The sequence below is a fragment of the Zingiber officinale genome, chromosome 10A, assembly GCF_018446385.1.
Source record: "Zingiber officinale cultivar Zhangliang chromosome 10A, Zo_v1.1, whole genome shotgun sequence".
NCBI classification, from domain to species: Eukaryota; Viridiplantae; Streptophyta; class Magnoliopsida; order Zingiberales; family Zingiberaceae; genus Zingiber; species Zingiber officinale.
Genome location: NC_056004.1, coordinates 20,074,546 through 20,100,979, shown reverse-complemented (window position 1 = coordinate 20,100,979; position 26,434 = coordinate 20,074,546). Strand labels below are relative to the sequence as shown.

The 26,434-nt window shown below is 41.3% G+C and overlaps 1 protein-coding gene across 1 annotated transcript; it reads right to left on the bottom strand.

Moving 5' to 3' along the window:
* Positions 1–11,117: 11,117 nt before the first annotated feature.
* LOC122027129 (glutathione S-transferase U17-like) lies at positions 11,118–12,211 on the bottom strand. Its single transcript, XM_042585989.1, has 2 exons — positions 11,819–12,211; positions 11,118–11,677 (listed from the first exon to the last, which is right to left on the bottom strand). Exons 1-2 carry the CDS (start codon positions 12,134–12,136, stop codon positions 11,294–11,296), a joined length of 702 nt encoding a protein of 233 aa, XP_042441923.1. The 5' UTR covers positions 12,137–12,211; the 3' UTR covers positions 11,118–11,293.
* Positions 12,212–26,434: the final 14,223 nt, after the last annotated feature.

Genomic DNA, 26,434 nt, shown 5'->3' with positions numbered 1-26,434 from the left:
TAGGGAATACAGGCTCAATTTCCATATCAAATGCTATTTTTTTTTCATCAACCATAGCAGAATCAAAACCATTTTCTCTATATTTTTCAAAAAAGGAAACAAGACCAAACAATTGTTTTACAGCAACATCAAGACGCATATCGTCTGACTGTAATTTTTTGCTAACTAAGTTAATTTTATACAAAATATCATGCCAAATAACAAGGCTTAATATAAACTCAAAACTTGAAAGTTCACCAGATGCTAAAGTTTCAGCATCTCTACTTAATTTACCATCTTCACTTATTTCTACTAATTTGAACAAAGCTTCTCTGATTTGGGAAGCTTGAGATAGTATTGCTTTGACTGTTTCAATATGACTTTCCCATCTTGTAGTTGACAATGATTTTAAAGTTAATCCATCAATATATTCAAGCAAAATATTCTATCTTTTTGTTGAATTAGAGAACACGGTGTACATACATTGGCATGCTCCAAAAAATGTTTTTGCTATAGCACAAGAATTTGCCATGCCACAAACAACTAAGTTAAGAGAATGAGAACCACATGGCATGTAAAATGCTCTAGGATTAATGTCAAGCAATCTTCTTTGCACACCTTGATTTTTTCCTTTCATATTAGATCCATTATCATAACCTTGCCCTCTCACATTATCAATATCAAGTTTTAAAGATTGTAAAACAACTTGCAATTCATTGAAAAGACCTAAACCAGTTGTATCTTCTACATTTATAAATTCTAAAAAGTACTCTTCTATTTTAATTGGAGTCTCTGAAACATCTACGCATCTTAATATGAGAGTCATTTGTTCTTTGTGACTTGCATCCGGTGTACAATCAAGAATTACTGAAAACTATTTTGTCTCTTTTACTTTTTTAATTATTGCATTCTTGACTTTAGAAGCTAGAAGAGATATTAACTTGTTTTGAATTTTATGACTAAGATAATGATAATGAATCTTTTTATCTTGAATGAGTCGAAAATGCTCTTGCATTATTGGATCAAAATCTGCAATCATTTCAAGTAGACCCAAAAAATTACCATTACCATCTTCATAAATTTTATCATGTGTACCACGAAATTCCAAATTATGTATAGCAAGACATTTGACAACAACAATTATTCTTAGCATAACATGTTTCCAATGTTTTGTGTCCTTTTTAATTTGTTCTTGTATTTCCTTATCAATTGTCAATGTTTTCTTTAATCTCATTTGTAGTTCAACAAAGGCTCTTAGATTAGTGAGGTGTTTAATACTATTTTCATGTTGTTTAAGTTTGTCATATAAATGTTTCCAGTCATTAACTCCTTTTACTGAATTACTTTTAGTGTGTATTACTTTAAACAACTTACAACAAATACAAAACACTTTGTCCAACTCTTTCGAATATACTAACCATTTTCGATCACGAGTCTCGCCATTTGGTAACATTTGAACATAGTAAGTATGAGAAAAGTGTCGAAATTCTTTATCTAAAGGAAACTTAAGAATATCTTCTCTTTTAGGACCTCTTTCCACAAGTAAATCTCTCATTTTTGTATCAAGGTTATCCCAAACTCTTGGATTAAATATGTTTATATCATATCTAGGTTTCGAACATTGATATTCATTTATACGCTCATCATCACAACAATTATCAATATCTTTAGTTTTGCCAATTTCAGTTTCATTCAAATCATTAAGATTTGTATTCTCTTCATTCTCATTTTCTACAAATTTCTCATTCTCATCACTTTCATTTCTCATAAATTCTTCATAATCATTGTTATTATTTTCAACAAAATCTTCATTTGCATTTGATTCATTACTTAAAATCTGAACTAAGCTTTCTGATGTGTTATATGATTCTTTACTAAAATATTTATTCAATGAACCTCTTAAGCTTTGGGCTATCTCGTCCTCCTTTTTCTTTTTTTGTCTTTTTTGATATCCAGAGAGTTGTTTCATGATGATAGATAATTATGAACAATAAGCAATAAACAAAGAACAATAAAACCTGATATGGAGAATTTTTCTTTGATTCGATCTTCTTATATAAGACCTAACATGGATATCCTACAAGTTTATAAAAAAACACGACAATTTAATTATTTAGAAGTTGGGACCTTATTATTCATGCAATTAAAGATACAAACACATTAATCTAACTAGCTAAATGACATGAAAACTTAGTTAATCTACCTATCATTTACTAGCTAAAAGAATCCATCTGAAGAGAATAAACAACTAGAAGCCAAGGCTTTTTAGAGTAAACCAATACAAAAGTTCTTGTACCTCTCTCTCACGCACACACAAAAATCCATTTGTTGATATCTGCTTGTTTTTCTTAAGTATGAGATTTCAAACCATGGTGACTTACGACACTAACAATGTTCAAGTTGTTCTAGGGGAGAACATGGACCTTTGGTTGTCATCAAGCATGCGATGTCACTGACCACAAAGTACATGTTGCAAATGTGGCTCAGGAGAGAAGGGAACTTCAACAACACAAGGGGACCTGTTTCGTTACTCGCTTGTGAAGAGAGGCTAATTACACATTCTGGAACCAATATAAGAGAGGTAGCTGGTCCATCATCTTCCATGCCAAAGGTGTAGAGGGGTGGCTGGGTGCTTTGGTTGTATATGATAAGAAGGAGAGGGTTGATGTAAAAGGAGGAGCACATTGGCATCACTCATTACAAAATACAAAAAGAGTAAGTGTGGCCAACTAGTTTAATTTGTAACAAGGAATAAGAAGAAAAAGTCATCTTCTTGTGAGTTGTGATAATAAGAACATTTCTATTCAACTTGAAAAAAGTAAAAAAAATTGATAAAAATATAAGTACTAGAGAAGAAGAAGAATCTGCATAATGAGAACAATTTCGATGCAAATTAAAACGTAAAAGTTAAAATTTTGGTAAAATCCAGGTATACAAACCCTAATCGATTGCCTAATCTGCTAATCAAACAACAAAACCCTAATTAACTAGGCTAAGAATCGAGATCTGGTCGTAGTTACAAACCGCGGTTGCCCAAATCGATAAAAATGATTACTGAGTACTGACCGTGACCGGAGGACGGGAGGAGCAGCAGTTGAGCTGTTGAGGTTACCGACGCTGGCGATATCCTCTCGATGGTAAGGTTAAAGGCACTGGAGACGCCGGGTCGGTGAGGATGGCTACCGAGGAGAATCACCGTGAAGGTGAGAGTCGAGAGAGATAGGGTTTCATGCCTTCATCGCTTTGGAGATGGCTTCGGCAATGGGCGACGAGAAACGCGAGGGTGAGTCTGTGAGAATTGAGAAGAATAAAAATTTTATTAAAAAAATATATATATGTAACAAAATATATATAAAAATACTTATATTTTTGGGCCCTTAGTATTTTTTAGGCCCTGGGCAAGGGCCCTGGTAGCCCTGGCCCAGGGCCGGCTTTGCCTCCTGGTCTGACGAGAAGCTTTCAGCCGAAACCTCCAAGGAGTACTGATCACCAGAGTATCCTGCTGCTTGCTGTCACATTAGAGGTAACCAACTATCTCTAGCGGATGATTTGAGTGTGGGATCTATTTTATTGATGATTTAAGGTATTTGTTTTGGAGGACAGCGACTCCACCTAACTCCGGTCCTGCTTCCGGCAGCAGCTTCATTATGGCTCCAACCATCAATTCCGACATTGAGTCTCTCTAGCTATGAATCATAGGCTGAAGCATCAACTCGGGCGATCAATTTTGGGAATTGATTCATGCTTAGCTTAGTCCAATTTGATTATGGAAGGGTTAGGGATAATTAATCCACTTTTATTATGAAATGATTAGGGGTAATTAATCCAATTGGATTATGGAATGATTAAGGATATTAAATCCAATCTAGTTGTGAATAATTATGAATGGGATTAATCAATTCTTATTGAGATGAACTAAGTATGGTTGATTCTTGATGGATTCAATGAAATCATTAGATAAATTAATAGATGACTAATATTGATATGTGATAGAGTTGATTAAAGTAAGTGTTAATTTATTAGTAAATGGATTGTTATATGAATTAATTAGGGATGATAATATGGCTAACCCTAATTTGATCCACGAATGAGATTAACTAAAGTTAATCATTAATTAGGGATTAATTAATGATCATTTCAATTAAGGTTTCCTAATTGAATTTGGGATATTGATTAGCTAATTTATGTATGATGCAATTACCTAAACTATATAATTTATTATAGAACTCTGATTTAAAACGAGCACTTCGACTTGAAAATTATTAAGCTTGATCTACAATTAAGGCGGGTATTATTCCTTGGCCTCTATAGTTTATTGAACTTAGTACATGATTTTTAATTGTTGGATTAAGTTATTTTACTTTAAATCTACTCGTATTTATCCATGCTTTATACTTACTTACTTGACCTTAGAGATGATTTATTTATTGCTTATATAGTCTAAGCTTTGGATATCTATACTCCGTAGAGTATGTACTATAGGTGATACCAAGTTGACTGATTATATGCATATAGTGTGTACACGTGTATGATGTACACTATAGGAGTTAACATGCTGATTATGTATACGATGTTGAGTATACACATATATGGTATGTACTATAGGAGATGTCATGTTGATTGTATATTTACATGTTTTGCGTGCACACATGTCACACATGTCTGGTGATACTATTAGAGAAATCATATTGATTATAATTATGTTATGTGAATACATGTGTTTGGTGTAACTATTGGAGGTATCATGTTGATTATACCTATACTGTAGGATACACACGTGTACGATGTGTTACTATTTACTATACATGATGGTTAATAAACACCTGCTGGATCTTTTCATACATATAGATATATGTGATTAATAGACCATGTGCTGGATGTACTTATGTTATCATGTCGGTTGCATTGATGATGACTGTGCTTGAGATATGGATACTAGCATCATGTACATTATACGCAATGTTTGTATGCTGACGACCATTGCCTCCCTTGTGGTGTAAGAGAGTCATCAGTCATATTCACAGCCCACTAGGTCACTTAGGGGTAGTGGTACCTAGAGTTGGGTGTAGCTTATCTTGTAGTGCCCACTCGGTCGCTCAGGGGCAGCGGTGGTAGAGTTGTGTGCATGCAATGGACCTCTTTGTTATATAGCTAGATAGCTACTGAACATCTTGCCCTACCAACCACTTAGGAGCAGTGGTAGCCGGAGTCATGAGTAGTAGTCATAGTCCTAACCATTTGGCCACACAGATGTCGTCGTAGCTTGCATGGAGTATAGGAGTGACACATACATGTTCATATGCAGAAATGATACATGCTGCATATCTTGGAGATACTAGTGAGCATATACCTATGATATGTTGCATTTACTTGAGATATAATTAATGCATATGGTTGCCATGATTCATATATGTATATATATTATTATATATATTGCTTAGGTATTAAGAGTAGATCTGTTGATAATCCCTAGTGATTTACTTATCATTTTACTATGTGTGTTAGATTGGTATTGGTATGTGCATTTATTATGTCATATATGATCATGTTCTAATTTTCCTACTGGGAATATATGTTTTGATCTCCATGTTCTATGTTGATCATGCATTATCTTGTCTATAACCCGCTGAGTCACTCAGACTCACCACCCTATGTATATTTTACTTTCCTAGGTAGTAGATGGATAACACGTGGAGTCGCCTGGAGATCCTGTCCGCTAGTGCCATGTCGCATCAAGTTCTTTCTTATGATTTTTCTTTTATTTGTATTATTGGTTTCTGGACTTGTTCATGTAATAAATATCTTGTGTGTAGATTTTTAGACTTGTGGTGCCCTTTTATTAGGTTATGTATGTGTTGTGGTAAGTCATAATGGTATGCAGTCTAGACAATTTATCTTGTGTGGTTGTATTTGTACCTGTCGTGTAGGTTGTGTATTGTTATTGTCTTCAACTATGTTTTTATTCTAGCCATGCAGGCTGCTAATTATCCTGCATGGTTATGTATGGTTCCAGCCATGTGGGCTGTAGTTATTATATTTGTATAGTCATGTGGCAATATATCCAGGTTTCATATGTTTCATAAGTGGGGAGATACTGTCTATTTATTGAGCAGAGATTCCTTTAGGGTGTGACAATTTATTGGTATCAGAGCCACAAGTTTATAAGGCATATTTTCCTTATTTTAGATTTCATGATTTATTTTCTTGATGTGACTTTTTTAGTTTTGGGATCAAGCAACGACAGGACATCTCCAAGCTATAGGAAGTAAGGTTGTATAACTGTTGTTATATATATGTCTGATAGTACTTGTCCGATTATCGATAACAAGTATGACATGTTTTGGGTCAGTCACTGTTCAGGTCCATCAAACCCTACTGGAGATCAGGGATTATAATTTTAGGGGATTCCTCCTACCATACTACTAGTAATAGTAGCTCCTGCTACTACCAGTTGGGCGAGAGGTAGAGCATGTATATCGCTATTAGCTTGATCAGTAGAGTATTGATTTACTTTGTCTCATAGAGTTTCTGACCGTTGGGTTACTTATGCTTGGTTAGATACCCTGGAAGGCATATTTGAGTACATGATTTGTACAGACATAGAAATGACCGAATTATATGTATACCATTATTGGTTCGACCAGTCTATAGTGGATCGATGTATCCTATTCCATGAAGACTTTGACCATGGACTATATGTACTTAGTTGGATAACCTAGAAGGTACATTCGGATAGATGCCCCCCATTGATATGGAAAAGTGTAAAGCTAGTTGCTTAACACTTACTAGATCTAGCCGTTACTTGGTGGAAAATACCGAACATGATCTTCGGGAAACAAAGAATCACTTGGTGATTATGTTGAGATATTTGGAGAGATAGTACGTCTCTACCTCCTATTTGTATAGCTCGTCGTTAGGAGTTCCTGAATCTTAAGTGGAGGTATAGAAGTATAATGGTTTACAGGATGATCGTCAGTCAACTCGCCTAACACTATTCTATGAAAGATTCTGACTCATGCACTGGTCGTACATGATTTGATAGCCTCGATGGTGTATTGAGATATATGATCCACAACAATGTGGAGAAGATGAAGTTAGTTACTTATCACTTGCGAGATTATGACATGGCTTAGTGAAAAGTTGTAGAAGATAATTTAGGAGAGGCAAAGCATCACTTGGTGATAATTTTGAGATGCTATGGAGAGCTAGTATTTCTCTGCCTCCTTTTCTATTACTCATCGTTAGAGGTTCCTGAACCTTAAGTGGATCAATTGTGGTGTGATGGATTACAAGATAATGGTTTGTCGACTTAATTAACATTGTCTCCATTAAGTAGCTCAAGACCTTAACCACATGATCATTTACTAAAGGTCTTGAAGTCTCTATTTAGATCAGAGCACTCAACCTTTTATCGATATTTGTCGGAGAATATATATGTGCATGATTATGAGAGTTGTGGTGATACTCTCTTATGGGTAGACTCTCAGTCAAGAAGTTAAGTGACCCTTTGGACTTTGGATTATTATTCTCTTATTGTAGATATTTGAGTACCTGGAATGATAAGAGTCGACATACAACTTGACATGTACTGGTTGTTGTGTTATTCTTAATGGTTGAGTAAGGGTAGTAACCATACAACCCCCAGACCAACCATCTTTGGAATTCGTTAAGACTAATGACGAAGGAATATTCTGTTTTGGCAATATAAGCCAAGAAGTTAGTATTTCATGATATCAGAGATATTTACTATCGGTAATGAGATTTAACCAGGATAGTACATCGTTTCACTTGAATATATGTATAGTCCGAGAATACCTGAATATGTTTCTAGATGAACACCTTAGCTCTCCACCTGAAAGTCAAGTGGAATTCGTGATTGAGTTATTTTTAGATACAACTCCGATACTCTTTGTCAAATGAAAGATGGATGATTTCCTTTGATTCTATAATTGCTCATGAATCTAGCAAGGCTGATTGATATTGACGATGATTTGGGATTAGTGAAAATGATGCAATCATATTTGTGATATGTATAATTTGATGATTTAGTAGTGGATACTCGACTTGATGGTCTATTGTGGGGTATTTATTGTTAATAGTGACATGAGAGTAGCATGTCTATAATATTTATAGATTTGATGATTTATAGTGGGTGATCAGATTATAAGCACGTTGTCAATGATCTTATAGTTGAATGTACTCGTTGTACGGATATTATGAGTCCCTGGAAATGTAATTTGGGTTTACTAATGTTGTAGATATTTTCATGGACTTGATGAACTATGTATTCCAAGGGTATTTAGATCAGTTTCATTATCTTCATTGACAGTGTAGTGATATATTCCCGATTCGAGGTGGATCACGAACAATATTTTTGCATAGTTTTAGAGAAGCTTTGGTGAGAACATTTCTATGCGAAGTTCGATAAATGCACTTTCTGGCTATTTTTGTGAAATTTTTGGGACACATTATTTCTAGTATAGGTATATTAGTGGGCTCATATAAAATAGAGTATGTTACTAGTTGGGAATAGCCGAAGTCGGTACAGGAAGTTCACAGCTTTTTAGGATTGGCTGGATATTATCGTAGAGTTGTTGAGGGTTTTTTCCAGCATTACTATGTCATTGACTTGACTGGCCAGGAAGGGAATGAAATTTACCTGGATAGAGACTTGCAAAGTTAACTTTTAGGAGCTTAAGCAAAAGTTGATAACTGCACCCATTTTGGTATTATCATTTGGTGAAGACGGATTTGTATTCTTCATAGATGCATCGTATCAAGGATTAGGTACAGTTCCGATGCAACACGAACGAGTAGTATCATATGCTTCTCGACAGTTGAAAGATCATGAGAAGAATTATTCTATTCTTGATTAGAGTTAGCAGCTATCATTTTCGTGTTAAAAATTTGAAGATATTATTTGTATGTAATCACTTTTGAGATTTACACTAATCATAGGAGCCCTAAGCACTCGGTTATCCAGAAAGAGTTTAACCTTAGACAGAGTTCTCGTTAGATGAGAATGAGATTCTTTATTATCGTAGGAGATTGTGTGTTCTTGGGTCATATTCTTTCCATGAGGATTTACTCTAGGAAGCATATCAATATGGATTTGCAATACATCCAGGTGATACCCAATGTATAGAGACTTGAAGCATTCCTATTAGTGCAACAACACAAAGAAAGCCATTAAGGATTTTGTAACTCGGTGTTTAGTATGTCAGTAAGTGGAGACTAAACATTAGAGGCCAGCTGGTTTACTCTAGAAGATATAAATTCTGGAATGGAAATCGGAACATATTACGATGGACTTTGTTGTGGGGCTACCAGGACACGGAGAGGACATGATGCAATTTGAGTAATAGATGACCGGTTAATCAAATCTGCTCACTTTCTACCGATCCGTAGAATGGACCCATTGGATCGATTAGTAGAGTTATACTACAGAGAGGTTATCAGACTTCTTGGTTTACAACTAAATATCATTTTAGATAGAGATTCACTATTTACCTCACCGTAAGGAGCTCTATTTTAGTATAGTTTTCCACCTTCGGACAGATGGATAGTCTAGATGCACTATACAGATATTAGGGGATCTACTGATAGTGTACAATATAGATTTTAGAAGTATACTTTGCTTACTACAACTGATAGAAATATTAGAGCAGCAGAAGTTGGGTAGACTTTGCTTACTACAACTGCTTAGGCTAGTCCAATTTGATAATGTAAGGGTTATGGATAATTAGTCTACTTTGATTGTGAAATGATTAGCCATAATTAACCTAATTGGATTATAGAATGATTAAGGATAATAGATCCAATATAGTTGTGATTAATTATGAATGAGATTAATCCATTCTTATTGAGATGAATTAAGTATGGTTGATTCATGATGGGTTCGATGGAATCATTGGATTAATTAATAGATAGCTAATATTGATATGTGATAGAGTTGATTAACAGATGGATTAATTAATAGATGGTCATTTCCGACCCTTAGCGATAGGAGAATATGGAGGAGCGACCAACCCAGAGAACCATCTACTCAAATTTGAAAATACAGTTATCCTCCATCAATACACGAATGATGTCAAGTGTCGAGTGTTCCTTACTACTCTCTTTGGCTCAACACAAAGATGGTTCAATCGACTAACTACATATTCCATTGCTGCTTCAAAGATTTTTGCAAGACATTCTTCCATCATTTCGCAGTAGCCACCGATACCACAAGACCACGCTGAGTTTATTTTCCCTCAAGTAAGGGCCCAAGGAGGCACTGAGGTAAAACGGTTTAACCAAGTGACCATGGACGTTCTTTCGACCACTTCAGGGATTCTAGTGAGCACTTTCTTCTAATGACTCATAGATGAGGACTTCTTTCAGTCCCTAATTAAGAAGCCTCCTAGGGACTTCGACCATATGCTTGGAAGAGCGATCAAGTACATCAATATGGAGGAGGCCCAGTTTGCTTGGAAAAGAAGATAGCGACACCTACTCCTGTCCTTGCTTTGGAACGCCGAGCTCCTCTCCCTCCTCTTCCACACAAAGGATCTAGAGCGGGACCTAGTAACATCAACACGAGTAGAGGCCTAACATTGTACAATATGTGGAAGTCGATCGGGTACTGTTCGCCGAGTCTCATCAATAGGTCGAGCCTTTTTACACTTATCACGAGACAGTAACCCATAGCACTCAAGAGTGTTATAGGTATAGTTAGGGGATACGTCAAGCAGCTAACCAGGGGTTCAGATAACAATCACTGTCTCTGAACAATAGGTGTTATCAATAACTGAATGGATCACCTAGAAGAGACATCCAAGACGTCGAGCAATTCTAACAAGCACCTCAACAGTGAAAAAACAGGGCTCTGGATAATTAATAATTTTAATTTTTTTTTATGAATGAGCGTACTATTAATAATTTTAATAATTAGAGATGTTTTTTTATTTTTTTTACCGAGGACAAATAAACAATTTTCAGCAAGAGTGTAAGTTGTATACATATAGAAGATCAAATGTAAAATGACCTCCAAGTAACTTGGACGCTCCGACTCTGACACAGACACCGACACTCGGGATACCTGAATCATATCCGGACGCTCGACTAACTCAGTCGCTCAACAGCGTCAAAGCGCAGCATATCAAAATTAATTGATTTTCTTAGAAAAGTAGTAGTACAGTGAGGACGGGAGAGCACAAATATTAAATTGTTTCAAACCAGAAAAATTCAAACAGACAATATTAATCAAAGCAAATTAAAAGGGCATGGGTTGCCTTATTCATTCTCACCGATCTCACATATTCTGTTTATTCTCCTAATTCTTTGCGACGGCAGCGTCCTTCTTCCACTTTGCCTGAAGAATCTTCAAGAACTCAAGCACCTTCCCGCTATCCGGCATCACCTCCTTCACCGCCTCGTGCTCGCGGAACCTCACCGCCCACCCGTGCAGTGCCGGCATCGTCGCCTCATCCAGCAGCTCAACGCTCACCAACACCTCCGCCGCCTTGATCCAATTCGCAAAGCACCCGAACATGACGTCGAGATACGCAACGCGATCGCCGCCGAAGAAGGCCTTCCCTTCGCTCAGCTTCACGAAGGCCTCGTCCAGAAGCAGAAGCCCTGCGCGGACCCGCTCCACCGCCTCCGCCTTGGCTTCCTCTGTTTCAGCCTTACCCACGGCGACCAACGACGGGAACCACTGTAGGCGCAGAATAATCAATTTAGCAAACAAAATATAAGAGAAATTCACGGCAAAATTAAATCAACTATATATACGGATATTCTGTTTCGGGATTTTGCCCATAACAATAGACGAAAACTAATTGATTAGCTAGCTAACCTTGTCGTCGATGTAGAAGGTCCAGAAGCGGTGGAGCGAGCGGTGATAGGCGTCAGCTGGGAGGATGGCGCCCCAGCCGGACTTTGGCCAGACCTCGTCGATGTAGTCCACGATGACGGCCGACTCGCAGATGGGGCGGTCGTGGTGGATGAGGACGGGGATCTTCTTGTAGATGGGATTCGACTTGAGGAGCAACTCGCTCTTCTCGCCGAACTTCTCTTGCAGCAACTCGTACTCCAACTTCTTCAGGCTCAGAGCAATCATCGCTCGTAGCACGTAGGGACTTAGCGCTGAGCCGATGAGCTTCACGTCCGCCATTACTAACTGTTACTGGAAATTCGATCTCCCAATGCGTTCGAAAGAGGAATCGTTGTGTCTTGACGAAAGGGCGCTCGTCGTCGGTGTCGATTTATAGTTGGAGTCGGAGATGTACGAAGGGGTCGCACTTGGCGGCGGGGTGATGACGGAAGTGATGTCGTCAGTGGAGCATATGAGGCCAGCAAAGACGTCTTTTCTAAAACCGAACGGGTTTCCAGCACAGATTGAGTCGAGTTCCGTGACGGAAATGAATCGGCTTGGCTTTCTGTGATGCTTTTAAATCATGGTTGGTAAGAACGGGTTTGTCATCGCGGACTGTGCCATTTCGATTTCACTTGTGATAATAGTGGGTCTGATAAAATTAGACAGTTAAAAATTATAAAAAAATAAAAATAAAAAAAAATAATGTGACAGTCAAAAATTAAGGGGACGTGATCGTTAGCAAGTAAGGGAAAAAAAAGTAGGACCATGGGACGATGTCAGTAACATGGTTCCCGAACGGATTCTCATAGACCAAGACTTCATATCTGAGACACCTTGGTCTAAGACATGGTAGGTAGTTGGGGTGATACCCGACCTAGATCTGACTGGTCAGGTTCTCACGGCTTGGTTATATCCAGGCCTAGTTATCTCAGTAAGTTAACTCTCAGTCAGTCAACTCTCGGTCGGCTCTTGGACGATCTCTCCACAGCTCTCGGCCCCCAAGGTTTGGGCCAGTGTTATACCTGATAGATCATCCTGAGCTGCCCTATTCATACCCGGTCAGGACAGAAGGTGATATATATCAACAAGGTCAGGGAATCGTAACCGTCTGTCAGAGAATAGCTGCTGAGTGTCAGAGAATATTCCAACGGTCTACGGTCATCTGCGAATGGAACCTTCTTTCAGTCTACAAGAGGATGTCATGTGTCATCCATCATCCGACAGGTCCTGACACTCGACATTCTCTGACATCGATCAGCTTCCAGAGATACGCACTGTCATATAAAAAGGGAGGTCCTCTCCCTTGGGCAAGTACACTCTCTCGCACATTTGCACTTGTCTTCTAGTTTTCTTTCTCTTTCATATACTGTATTTCTGGGGGAAAAGTACCTAACTTGAGCATCGGAGGATCTGCTCCAGAGACTTTTTCCCTAGTTTCTAGCCTCTAACGTCCCGTGTGCTTGTCCGAGTATGCGCAGAGATCAGGTACTGCCGACTCAGTCATCGTCGTTCGTCAGCGCCATGTGGGGGTCCATTCTGGTGGACTCATACTAGAAAGGTGTCTCAGTTGCCTCTCCATTAACACTAGTAACAACTCATCCGACTTCCGTCTGACTCAGATTCCGGACAGGATCAATTTGACGTCGTCTGTGGGAAATTTCTTCACTTGTTATGGAGCGTGAAGATGGAGGACATCGGACGAATCAACATGACCATGATGGCAGGGGAATACGAACTATTCAAGGAGGCCAAGAGGCGAGCGACTTCCGAAAAACAGACCACTGCTTCGTGACTATACAAAATGCTTGTCATTTCCAAGGATCCGACTCATGTTTAGGACAGAGGGTCTAAGAGGAAACAGCCCGAGGAGTTCCCCTTGGCCTTTTATCGGGAACCGGTCCCAAACTACTACCATAAGTGCCCGGACTACTATAATAAGAAAGAGCAATCGTAGGCCTCTATGGCAGAAAGCTCCTCGCACAGGGACTCAAAGAAGGGGCAAACTATAGTCTTCAGGGAGGAGCGCCGAGGGGAACCTGATGAGCAAGTGTCATTCTCTCTAAATGTACTAAAGGAGAAACTATTGAAGGGGTACAAGCCCCCGATCATTGGAGAGTACGATGGAAGTAAGGATCCGAAGGATCATCTCCGCAAGTTCCGGAACGCGGCATTGTTGCACCAATACAACGACGTCATTAAATACCGAGTGTTCTTGAATACTCTATCTCGCTCGGCACATAAATAGTTCGATGGATTGTCGAACGGGTCCATCACCTGTTTCCATGATTTCAAGACTATCTTTCTGTGTCACTTCGCTAGCAGCAAGAAGTACTAGAAGACAGACCACTGTCTCTTCGCCCTCAAGCAAGGGTCGACTGTGCCCTTGAGAAGCTATATCAAGCGCTTCAATCAGGTGGCACAGGACGTTCTGTTCGCTACCTCTGAAATACTGATAAGCGCCTTCTCTCATGAACTAGTAGAAGGGGAGTTCATCTGAGATCTCATTCGAGATCCCATGAAGAACTTTGATGAGATGTTAGGGAGGGACGTCAATTACATCAGTGTAGAAGAAGCTCAGGCGGCTCGACGGAAAATGGACAAGGCACCTACTCCGGCCAATAAACCAGAGAGGAGGCCACTCCAACCACCAGCTTAGCCTCTTCTGCGTACCCGGGATGCCCGACCACCATTCCCTCCCGTCAGGATCCCAGGTTAGCTCCATGTGTGACAACTGTCCAAGCCCCAAGGCTTGGTCAGTGGGAGCCCTGCTATTGCACTTACCACCGGTCCCACACTCATTCTATTGGAAATTACGTCCAGTTCGCTCGTGACTCTCGGCGCGCAGCCGAACTTGGCCTACCTCCACCTGAAATCGCGCCCAAGCTTCAAAGGCTGTTGACCAATCAGCCTACTGCATGCGACAACAGGCCAGGCAGGTATGCCTCTGCTCGAAAATGCAAGTCAGGGAAGCCAGCAACCAGGTCAGGGTAGAGAGCAAGCAAAGGTCGCGGAGGAGGAAAACAGGGAAAACGCGGTCATCCATGAGATTGCTATGATCTCCGGAGGGCCCACAGATGGAGACTCCGCTAGGGCTCGGAAGTCTTACGAGCCGCGCCTAGAGATACATGTTGTAGGATGCAGCTGGGAGCAAGCTACAGGGCCCATCATCAGCTTTGGCCCGCAAGACCTGGAGGGGCAGGAGCTTCCTCATGATGATGCCCTAATAATCAAAGCCGTCATCGCCAATAGTCGCGTGACTAGAGTTTTCATTGATACCGGAAGATCTATTAACGTGTTGTTCAAGAGTGCATTTGAGGGCATGCAAATCGACACCAGTGAACTCCAGCCCGTGGCTACTTTATCATACGATTCCACCGATAATGAAGTACGACCCATGGGCCAGATCAAGGTAGTCATATCTTTGGGTAGTGAGCCCCTGGTGAGGACGCGGAGAAGTACCTTCATAGTGGTGGATTCGCCGTCCTCATACAATGCCATCTTAGGGAGACCGACACTGCACGAGTTTCGGACAGCAGTCTCCACTTTTCATCAGAAGATCAAATTCCCTGTCGGAGACTAGGTCGGGGAGGTTAAAGGTGAGCAATTAGTCTTTTGCAGGTGTTACATCAACATGGTAAAGGTGGAGGCTTGCAAGGCTCAGGGAACCCAAGATGGCAGGAACCACGTCATCCAAAAGGAGCCTTTGCCTATAGCAGAGGAGCTCATCCCTTGGGAGGAGGTCCAGCTCTATCCTGAACGGCCGGAGAGCCTCACCTGCATATCAAGAAACCTGCCCATCGAACTCAAGATGGACCTGGTCCAATGCTTGACTCGTTATAGGGACGTTTTCGCTTGGTCCCCTGAAGAGCTACCTGGGGTCAAGCCCGAGGTGGCTGAACACAGATTACACCTTCTGCCTAATTCCCGACCGGTCAAACAGAAGAAGAGGAACTTCTCGGCATAGTAAAATAAGATCATCCGAGCTGAGGTGGATCAGCTCAGGAAAGTAGGTCACATTAGAGAGGTACAATTCCCGTCCTGACTCTCTGATGTGGTTCTGATGGCTAAACTCAATAATAAGTGGAGAATCTGCATCGACTTCCGAGATCTCAACCGTGCCATCCCTAAGGACTTCTACCCACTACCCAAGATCGACCAGATGGTGGACTCGACCTCGGGTTGCGAGAGGATTTGCATGCTCAATGCTTATCAAGGATACCACCAGATCCCTCTGGCGCAGGAAGATCAGGAGAAGGTCAGCTTCATTAAGACAGATGGTACCTTCTGTTATACTGTCATGCCTTTTGGGTTGAGGAATGCCGAAGCTACCTACCAAAGGATGATGGATAAGATCTTCCGGGAGTAAATAGGGCGGAATGTGGAAGTCTATGTGGATGACATCCTCATCAAATGCACTCTAGCCATAAATTTGATTGTTTATATAGAAGAAACCTGCGACAGTATGGTCTGGGAGTTCAAGGGGGGATTCTTGGGATACATTGTCACTGAACGAGAAATTAAAGCTAATTCGGAGAAGGTCCGAGCACTTCGAGATATGAAGGCGCCTCAGAATCTAAAGGAAGCTCAGAAGTTGGTGGGTAGAATAACTGCACTGTCCAGGTTCATATCCCGGTCTACAGATAGAGCTCTTCAAAGTGCTTAGGAGAGCAGCCAAGTTTCAATGGGACGAAGAATACAGCCAAGTCTTCGAAGAATTAAAAAAGCACCTGGAGATCTTACCCTCATTGTTCAAACCTATTGCTGGAGAGCCGCTATGAGTTTATCTGTCATCCACCCCTGAGGTCATGGGGGCGGTGATGGTAAAAGAGCAGGATGATGTACAACAACCAGTGTACTTCTTCAGCCACTTATTGAAAGGGGTCGAGTCCCGTTACATGGTTCTAGAAAAATTGGTCTACGGATTGGTACTCATGGCTCGCCGCTTAAGACCTTATTTCCTGGCATACCCCATTACAGTCCTGACCAATAGCACTATGGGTAAGACTCTTAATAATGTGGATGTAGCAAGTCATCTCATTAAATGGGCCACTGTACTGGGAGAATATGATATATAATACCAGCCCGAATGGCAATCAAAGTGCAGGCCCTAGTAAATTCTCTAATGGAAGTCCATCAAACGGATTCTGAAAAAACTTGGAAGGTCTATGTAGATAGATCAACCACCAAACAAGGAAGCAGAGTCGGGATCCTCCTAATATCCCCTCAGAAAGATGTCCTGCAGCTGGCTATCATGTTAAATTTTATAGCCACGAATAATGAGGCGGAATACGAAGCATTATTGGCAAGATTGCAAGAAGCTCGGCATGTCAGAGCCACTCGGGTAGTTGTTTATTCAGATTCTCAGCTTGTGGCTCAGCAAGTAGCTGACAACTTTGAAGTTAACAGTGACAAGCTGTAGTTATACCGAGAAGCCTATGAGAAGATGAAAGAGGATTTCAAAGAAGTCACAATGACTAAGATTCCTCGAGAAGATAACCAAAGAGTTGATGAATTAGCTAAAATGGCCAGCTCTTTGACTACTTGGGTGTTGGACAGGTCGATAGCTCAGACCTTCCTAATAGCTCAGATAGACCTGCAAAACAATATGGAGGAGTCAATCGATTGGAGGGCCCGATGATCATTTATCTTCAACAGGGTGTCCTGCCTACTGATCTGGAGGAGGTCAGGTTGATCAGGAAAAGAGCTCATATGTATACCCTGATCGGAGACTAGCTGTATAAGCGAGCATTTTCTAGACCGCTATTCAAATGTTTAGGAACGGAGGAGGTGGAGTATGCTTTGCAAGAAAAACATCAGGGATGTTGCGGTAACCATGCAGGTGGAAGGACGCTGGCCCAAAAAGTATTACTGGCCGGGTATTTCTAGCCCACTCTACAAAAAGATGCTCAAAGACTGGTGAATACTTGCTTATCTTGCCAAAAACATCAGAACCTGACCCATTGACTGATCGACATGCTGAAAACCTCAATAATCTCATGCCCCTTTGACCAATGAGACATGGATATTGTGGGGTCATTCCCGATGGCACTAGATCAGAAACGATTTTTGCTCACAACAGTGGACTACTTTTCTAAATAGGCGGAAGCAGAAGCCCTGACCAGGATTATTGAAGGAGCCGTTATTCAATTCTTATGGAAAAATATCTTCTGTTGATTTGGAATACCGCACAAGTTGGTTTCAGATAACGGAAAATAGTTCCAAGGCTGCAAGATCCAGGCATGGTGTCAAGGATTTGGCATAACCCAGACCTTCATATCCATGGCTTATTCTCAAAGAAATGGGCAGATAGAGGTTACTAATAGGGAGATAGTTTGAGAGTTGAAAGTCAAACTGAATCATGTTGGAGGCGATTGGCTAGAAGAGTTGGCCAGCATCCTCTGGGCCTACCGCACGACTCCACGAGAAAGCATAGGACTCACCCCATTTCACCTGGTTTACAGTGGTGAGGCTGTGGTGCCTATAGAGGTTGGGGTGCCCACAGTTAGAAGACTGCTATATGACGAAAGAAATGTCAAGCAGCGACTTTTAGAGTTGGATTTGATCAGTGAAATTCGCGAACAGACAGCTACTCGCCTAACTGCATATTGGCAAAGGATGCGTTAGAATTACGATAGAAGGTGATTCTCCAGTTCTTCGGAGAATGGGACTTAGTGTGGAAGAGGATAAAACCCGTAGGGGAGGTAACCAAATTGGCATCTCAGTGGGACGGTTTGTATAAAGTTGTTAAAAAGGTTAGCGTAGGGTGCCTACTATATGCAAGACGCTCAAGGTAAGAAACTGGACTATCCCTGGAGTGCTAACTACCTCCAGTCCTATCGTACTTAAGTTAATACTTTGTAAGACTTAAGATCGGGAAGATATGACCGGTCGATAATAAAATGGCAGGTCGGGATACCTTGGTTTAGAACACTCGTGAATCTTCTTTAAGACCCGATTAGGCCCGCTTGCTCAGGTTAAACAGCTCAGGCTCCACTGAGTTAAGACTAAAGAGAAAGCATAAAATCTAAAAAGAAAGTAGCCACAACAATAGTGAACATTAATATAGTATAATAATATATTCATACACAAGTTATTTGAATTCCGCAAATACATCGTCAGACATCTTTCTCAGGATCCGAAGATGATCCAAAAAATCGGTAGGAGAGTCAGAGGACAGATACTCTTTCTCCTCGAGTTCCTGGAGTGCCCCTACTGCACCGTAGGCCACGAACTTGACAAAGCGATCCCACACCTGTGAGCCAAACTCTGAGGAGTGTAAATATTTTTCTCGGCTCGCTTACAGGCGGTCGTTCTCCCCAGCCTTATAGGTCTCCAAGGTAATAACGGAGCTCAATAAGGCAGACTAAGCATGAGACAACTCTGTTGCTTGAGACTCCAGATCCCGTCTCTGGTCCATAATAAGTAGGTCCTGGGAGTTCAACTATTGGGTCGTACGATCCATCTCTTGCTTATGTGTAAGCTTGAAGTCCTCCAGAGCTGTAGATCGTTGAGTTAGCTCTGATTGAGCCTCTTGACACTTAGCCTCATATGTCTACAAGAGAACTTCAAGCCTGCTCTTGGAATCTCAGAGATGGATGATCTCTAACTGGGCCTCTTCCAAGGTCTGTTCCCGAGAGGCGTTCACTTTCTTCAAGGTCGCCACCTCCGCCTTAAGTCTGGACACGATTACAGCAGGGTCAGAGATTTGAGACTCCAGGTCTGCAACTCGATCCTTTAAGATCTTATTAAACCGATGTATGTGCAGAAATGTCTGATTTAAGCGGAGTGACTGGGCGAACATCTATTCATAATCACGGATGAGTGAGAACAGAAAGACAAAATAGGAGGAGCATAGCCGCAAGAGAGAGCGGAAGCTTACCATAGTGGCAGTCTCAGAGGCCAGGTCCACCAGGCCAAGCAAGGCATAGGTGTCCATTGCTTGCATGGTGTGCTCCCATTGAGTGGCTAATTGACCCCGCAATAGGATAACGTGAGTAGGAGCGGCGGGATAGCGACGCAATCCCCACTCTGTGGGCAGAGTGGCACGGAAGTGGGAATATCGAGTCCGGAAAGAGTCTGGAGGAGTCCCACTCGGGCCCGGATGGGTAGAAGTAGATATTTGCTGAGTAGAGGGATCGGGTGAGGCAGAAGTATATTCTGGTTGAGTAGAAGGGCCAGAGGAAGAAGGGTTAGACCCAGGACGAATGGAAGGGCTAGGTTGAGAGGAAGCGGTAGATTGAGGAGAAGGTCTGACCGGGGCGCTGGATCTATATTGCCACCAGGGTTAATTTCTTCTTTAACCACCGGGGCCTTCCCTCGCTCAGCTCCAGCCTTGGTTCGAGGCGGTTTGATAGGATCACTTGGGGGTTGTGGATCTGGAATGGAAGTGGAGGTTGGTCGTGACGATAGAACGACAGTCGGGGCCTCGGATGCCAGGTTGGGTCTCATAGGTCAGTATCTGGCCCGTCGTAGGTGTGGCTGCTCATCTGAATCTGACTCCTCTGATAGAGTTCGGGGCTGATGAACAAGAGGTACAGGAGGAGCATGCCTTGAAGGCTCAGGAACGGAGCGGGCGTGCGAGGTTGCTCGGTCGATCGGCTGAGGAGCAGTTGAGGCGGTTGCCCCTATGGGAAGGGGAGCTAAGTGTGAGAGACCCCTCCTATCTAGTATTATGCGTCCCCTGCGATTTATTTCCAAATTGCTCAAGGGAAGAGTCTTGATCAGGGACGTTCGAGCCAGAGTATTTGCTGCAAGAAAAGCATCAAAATCATAGTAGAGGGACGAAGGCCAGTCGGGGTAGGGTAAGCCTTACCTAACGAATGGGGTAGCTTTGAAGAGATACGGTTTAGCCTGAATAGAAATATCACGCCCTTTGTCAGCAACCTGAGCAGGTCTAAGTGCCAACATCCCAATTGTGCAGAGGCCTATGTAAAGTTAGGGTTTGTCTGAAAGTCTCCTAGATGTGGTGTCGGAGGAAGAGCTGAGCGCCATTGGGTGGGCTACTCTACGGCCAGGGGAAAGTGCAGGAAAAAATATTTCTCTTTCCACTCTGAGTCTAAAGATGGAAGGAGAACAAAGAATGTAGTTCGAGTGCGGGCTTGGAGACGAAAAAGACCCTTATTGTGATGGCGAGGGGTAAAGAAGTAGTGGAATAAGCAGGGAGTCCAGGATATGTCACACACTTCGCAGAGGAGGATGAATCCAAACAAGAACCTCAGGGAATTAGGGGTAAGTTGACAAAGAGGGATGCGAAAATAACGACTCACTTTGGAGAAGAAAGGATGAATGAGAAAGCGGAGGCCGACAACAAACTGCTCTTTGAAGAAAGTCACGCACCCTGCCGGAGGGGAAGAGATCCTATGGACCTCAGAAGGAATAATGATATGCATGGCCATGGGAATTTCATAGGATAAGCGAAGATCATCTAGATCCACGCAAGTGAAGGTCGAAACTCCGGGAGTGTAGGTAGGTGCAGGGGAATCCATGAGATGGTGCAAACGCGAAACACAAGGGGCAGAGCACAGTCGGTACCAAAAACAAGAGGAAGGATTACTCTTGAGATGAAAAGTTCAGTAAAGCGGAAGGAGAAGGATATTTTTAGCTATCAAGAGGAGTATAGAGGGCCTCGTCATTAGCACCCATCAAGCGATGCAGTTTAAAGTAGCTGGCGTCGGCCGTAAACTTAAAAGCAACGATAGTCGTAGGATCATTCTAGAAAACCACGCCAAAGGGGCGTGCTGGAAAAAGTGGAGGTGAGAGACATGATGGAGATAAAGGCTTGTTGTGGCTTCGGGAATAGGCAATGCTACAGTGGCTCCCTTTCGTCGTCGGCTTCGGAAATGGCTAGGGCTTGAAGACCAGCTTGCGCTTCTTGTCGTCGGCTTCGTTCTTGCCCCTCTTTCGGTTCTTCCCTCCCTTTCCCTTGTTATTCGGCATACTTGGATCAAAACCCTAGGGCAACGGGAGAGAAGTGCCGCTGGAGGGAGGGAGGCGACGTTGGAGTTGGAAGAGGCTAGGGCTTTTTTTGGGCGTTGGCGTGTGCACGTGCTTTGCACGTGAGGGAGAGGTTTATACTATCTGTGTGGTCCAGGAATTCCTGGTCCAGAAGATCCATGCCCCAAAGAGAGAGGATGTGAAAGTCGGACCATGAGGAAATCCTGCAAAGCCTGAGAGGAAAAGAAAAAGAGTTAGAATAGAGGTTAGAGTACTCTGACATATCTATTCTGATGTTCAAATCAAGTATATGATAGGAGAGATAGAGAAGAAGAACAATAATGATTAGAAGTTGTGGTGGTTTGTAAGTGTGTTTACACGTTTGCATATTCGTAAGGAGACTCCTTTTATATCCATGATGCAAAAAAGAAACATGATATCTCTCTAGCTATTAATTGATGAGATATGACATTCTTGTAGAAAAAATATCACATCATCGAATCAAAAGGTCATGTTACTCATGTTTTATATTGTAAAAAATCATGTAGGGTTACGCTATGTCGACCATACTGCTCCACGTGCTCTGACAACCCACGTGTTATCCCACATATTGTTCAACGTGCTATGTCAGCCCACGTGTTGTCTCACGTGCTGTCAGCCTATATGATAGTGAGATAGTTGGATCAAATGGTATGAACCTATTTGTTTGTTAGGACGAAGGGGGAGCTGGTGTGAGGGGGGGGGGGGGGGGGGGGGGGTTGGAATTGCTCACTTTGCTTCGTTGAAGATGATCTTGAAGCGGAAAACTTAAAACAAACAACTCTCAAATGTTAACATAAGAATTTACTTGATATCCATCTCATTAAGGTTACTAATCCAAGGATTTACACAGTGTACACATCAACACTATGAAAATACTTTTTCTCGGAAACAATCTGGAGGTGAAGCCTCGTACGAGGTTACAACACAAAGAAATACAAGAAGAAGAGCAAGAACAAATACAATGAAATCTTACACGAGATTACAATAATGAAATCTTAGCTTGCTTTTTTCTTGTTGCTCGAATCTACCTCTTGATAGATGAAAATGCAACAGCAAGAACTCCCAAGAACTAGCGATGAGTGTTCTGTCAAGAGATGTCTTCAATCTATCATGAAGACCCTTTTCTAGGGTTCACTCAATGTCTCCGAATCGATTCAACTTTTCCCTAATCGATTGTCATATCATCTGACCGCCGAACATCTGTAAAATATTTTTTTTTCAAACTCTAATCGATTGGTGAACCATCCCAATCGATTTAGAGAGCCTTAATCGATTACTTAATCAATTCCACAACTAACTCTCCGTTCACTCACAAAAAAGTCTTAATTGATTATCCTAATCAATTAAGCCTTTTTAATCGATTGCCTTAATTGATTCTCTCTCGTCACGATAAAGCACTACCTAATCGATTGGCCCAATCGATTAGCAGAGGCTGAATCGATTGGGCCAATTGATTCAGTATTGTTTTCTTCTTCGTAAATTTTCTGGCCCTAATCAATCGGTCCAATCGATTAGACTCGACTCAATTAATTAACCAATCAATTCAGGCTCTTTCTGTATTCTTTCAATAACCTCCTAATCGATTAGCTTTAGGCCAATTGATTGCCCAACCCTAACTTGCTTTATCTAAGTGTAGGATTCCCTTACCCAATATCTGGTCAATTGTGACTTGTTGGCACTCCTCATTGCCTATCATTCGGTCGCCCGTTACCTACTGGATCTTCTCCACCAAATGTCCGATCAATCCTTTGACACACTTAGACTTTTCTCCTTATGTCAAGTGTCCATTCCTCCATAACCCACTTGGACTTCCAAACACCAAGTGTCCGATCAACTTTGACCCATTTGGATTTTCTCCTCATGCCAAGTGTATGGTCTTCCATAATCCACTTGGACTTCCAAACACCAGATATCCAATCAACCTCTGCCCCACCTGGGATTTCTTCTTGTGCCAAGTGTCATGTCCTCCATGACCCACTTAAACTTTCAAACACCAGGTTCTGGTTAACCTTTGACCCACCTAGATTTTCTAATGTCCGGTTTCACTCACAAGGATTTTTTACCACCTAGCTTCACTCACCAGAGTTTCTTCACTACCTAGTTTCACTCACTATGGCTTCCCAATTGTCTAGCTTCATTCACCGACATTTTTCACCATCTAGCTTCACTTACTAGGATTTTCCCACTTGACTTCACTACCAGGGTTTCCTCTCTACCTACCTTCACTCACTAGCGCTTCCCAATTATCTAGTTTCACTTACTAGGACTTTTCATCATCTAGTTTCACTTACTAGGATTTTTTCACTCGGCTTCACTCACCAGGGTTTCCTCTCTACCTAACTTCACTCACTAAGGATTCCCAATCATCTAGCTTCACTCATCAGGACTTTTCACCATCTAGCTTCACTCACTAGGATTTTCCCACCAGACTTCACTTACTAGGGTTTCCTCACCAAGTGTCTAGTCAATATTGACCCACTTGGTTTTTCTTCTTCTACCAATCATCCCGTTGTTCTTGCCCTTACCTAACTTCCAGTTAGAACTTTTTCAATCAAGTATCCGGTCAACCTTAACCTAGTTGACTACTCTCTTACATCAAATCGGATAATCTTTAACTAGAGGAGACATGTACCAATATTTTTCCTAATGGATAATTACATTTGCAATCTCCATATATTGTCAAACATCAAAATTCAAGCTTGAGTCAAACTGGTCAACTTTGACCCAGGGATAATTGCACCAACACTATTAAGTGGAGGGGTGTTGGATTAGTGAAGCTAAGACAAAGGAGTAAAGTGTACAGTCGATAAGGCCGAGTGGGGATAAGTAGAGTGTCTGGTTGATAGAGCCGAGAGGACTGAGCAGGATGGTCAGCTTAGTGGATCTGAGATGATTGAGATGGGTGGGGGTTGAATTGGCAGATCTGAGATGACTGAGCAAGATACTCAGAATGACAGATCTGAGATAACTAAGTGAGGTGGTCGGATCGGCGAGGACGAGTGGATAGTCTTATAATCAGTGGGGCTAAGAGGAGTGGAGCAATGCCTCATCTCGGAAAAACTGAGCCGAATAGTGGAATGACACATCTTGGGTAAGTCGAATGAGGGTGATCCCATTGACCTATCTTGATTTTGACCTCTATCTCAGCTTGACCACTGATCTTCTTTGTACACGTGGAGACTTCTAAGGCCATCCACATCAACTATGGTATAACATTAAAGAACTATGTCATATTGTTAGACCTAATGAGCTGCCTGAAAGTTAAACCTGAGCTGGAACATATGTATCATTTTCTTTTGGAATTCAACATCTACTATGCTCATTTTTCATGTGTATATCGACGGCAAGGTGCTGTCATGTGATTCATTATTCACTAGTTTTTACAATTATTGTTTAAATACCATTCCATTGAGACACCACCATTGTTACACATTCAGACCTTGGGACAGACTGTGAGGATGATTTGATGAAGGTTATAGGGGCTGAAGAACTCGTGGTAGAGGTGCTCGACGAACATTTGGCGCCAGATTAGAGCATCTATATGATTGAGAATATTTATCCTAAATATTTGTGGTCCCCACTTCCACATCACTCTTCAAATATCCTACTATTCAAATATTCCAAATCTCATAATGAAATATCTCACCATCCAAATATTTATGAGTCTCACCCATCAAATATCTCACTCTCAAATATCCTCAACTTTACAATCAAATATCTCATCGATCAAATATTTATGGGTCCATAACCATTTTATTAACTTACGTCTAATTTTACATTTAAATAAAATTAATATATATTTTTAATATATTTCATATATCATTTATTCATAAATTTTTTTTTTGACAATTATTCAATATAATTATTTTAATATTAATATTTTATTTAAACAAAAACAATACAACATCGGGCGTACACATTTAAAAAAAACTACAACATACGAGTTCAAATATTTCACAAAATCGAAATTGAATAACTAAATATTTCATATATAATAAATTAGTTGTTTACTTATCACCATGGCATGTTTCCCAGATGTGTTCAACCAAATCATGACGAAGCTGATGATACACCTGAATATCACGTAACTCAGAATTTCTTCGAATGTATTTAGCAAATTCATTGGTTGAGCCATGATTCGCTGTGATAGTATCTTGTTCTTCGCGATCCCAAATTGATATTGCATGACCTTCGTCCTCCACAATCATGTTGTATAAAATAATGCAAGTATACATGGTTTCTTTGCATTTATCCATAAACCAATGTCGCTATGGACCTCTTATAATTGCCCAACGAGCTTGGAGTACCCCAAATGTCCGCTCGACATCTTTTCTTGCAACCTCTTGTCTTTCCTTAAATTTCATTCTTTTCGGATCCTGAGGGCAGGAAAAACTCTTGACGAAAGTGGCCCATTCTGGATATATACCATTTGTTAGGTAGTACTGTTAGAACTTTCGAGCCGCAAAAACCACTTTTTGCGTTACGGAAACCTTGAAGCTAACCACGGATCCGTGCGAAGATAAATAAAATATTCATGTACATGTTTGTCTACACTAGATCTACCTTAGATCTACATGAAAAGGAAGTATTACCCTTGTCGCGATGCCCTTCGCTTATCCC

Excerpts from the sequence above, each read along its gene's own strand:
- LOC122027129 (XM_042585989.1), bottom strand. The coding sequence starts at position 12,136 with ATGGCGGACGTGAAGCTCATCGGCTCAGCGCTAAGTCCCTACGTGCTA. Across the intron at positions 11,678-11,818 it reads CCTTCTACATCGACGACAAG|TGGTTCCCGTCGTTGGTCGC; the intron begins GTTAGCTAGCTA and ends CTGCGCCTACAG.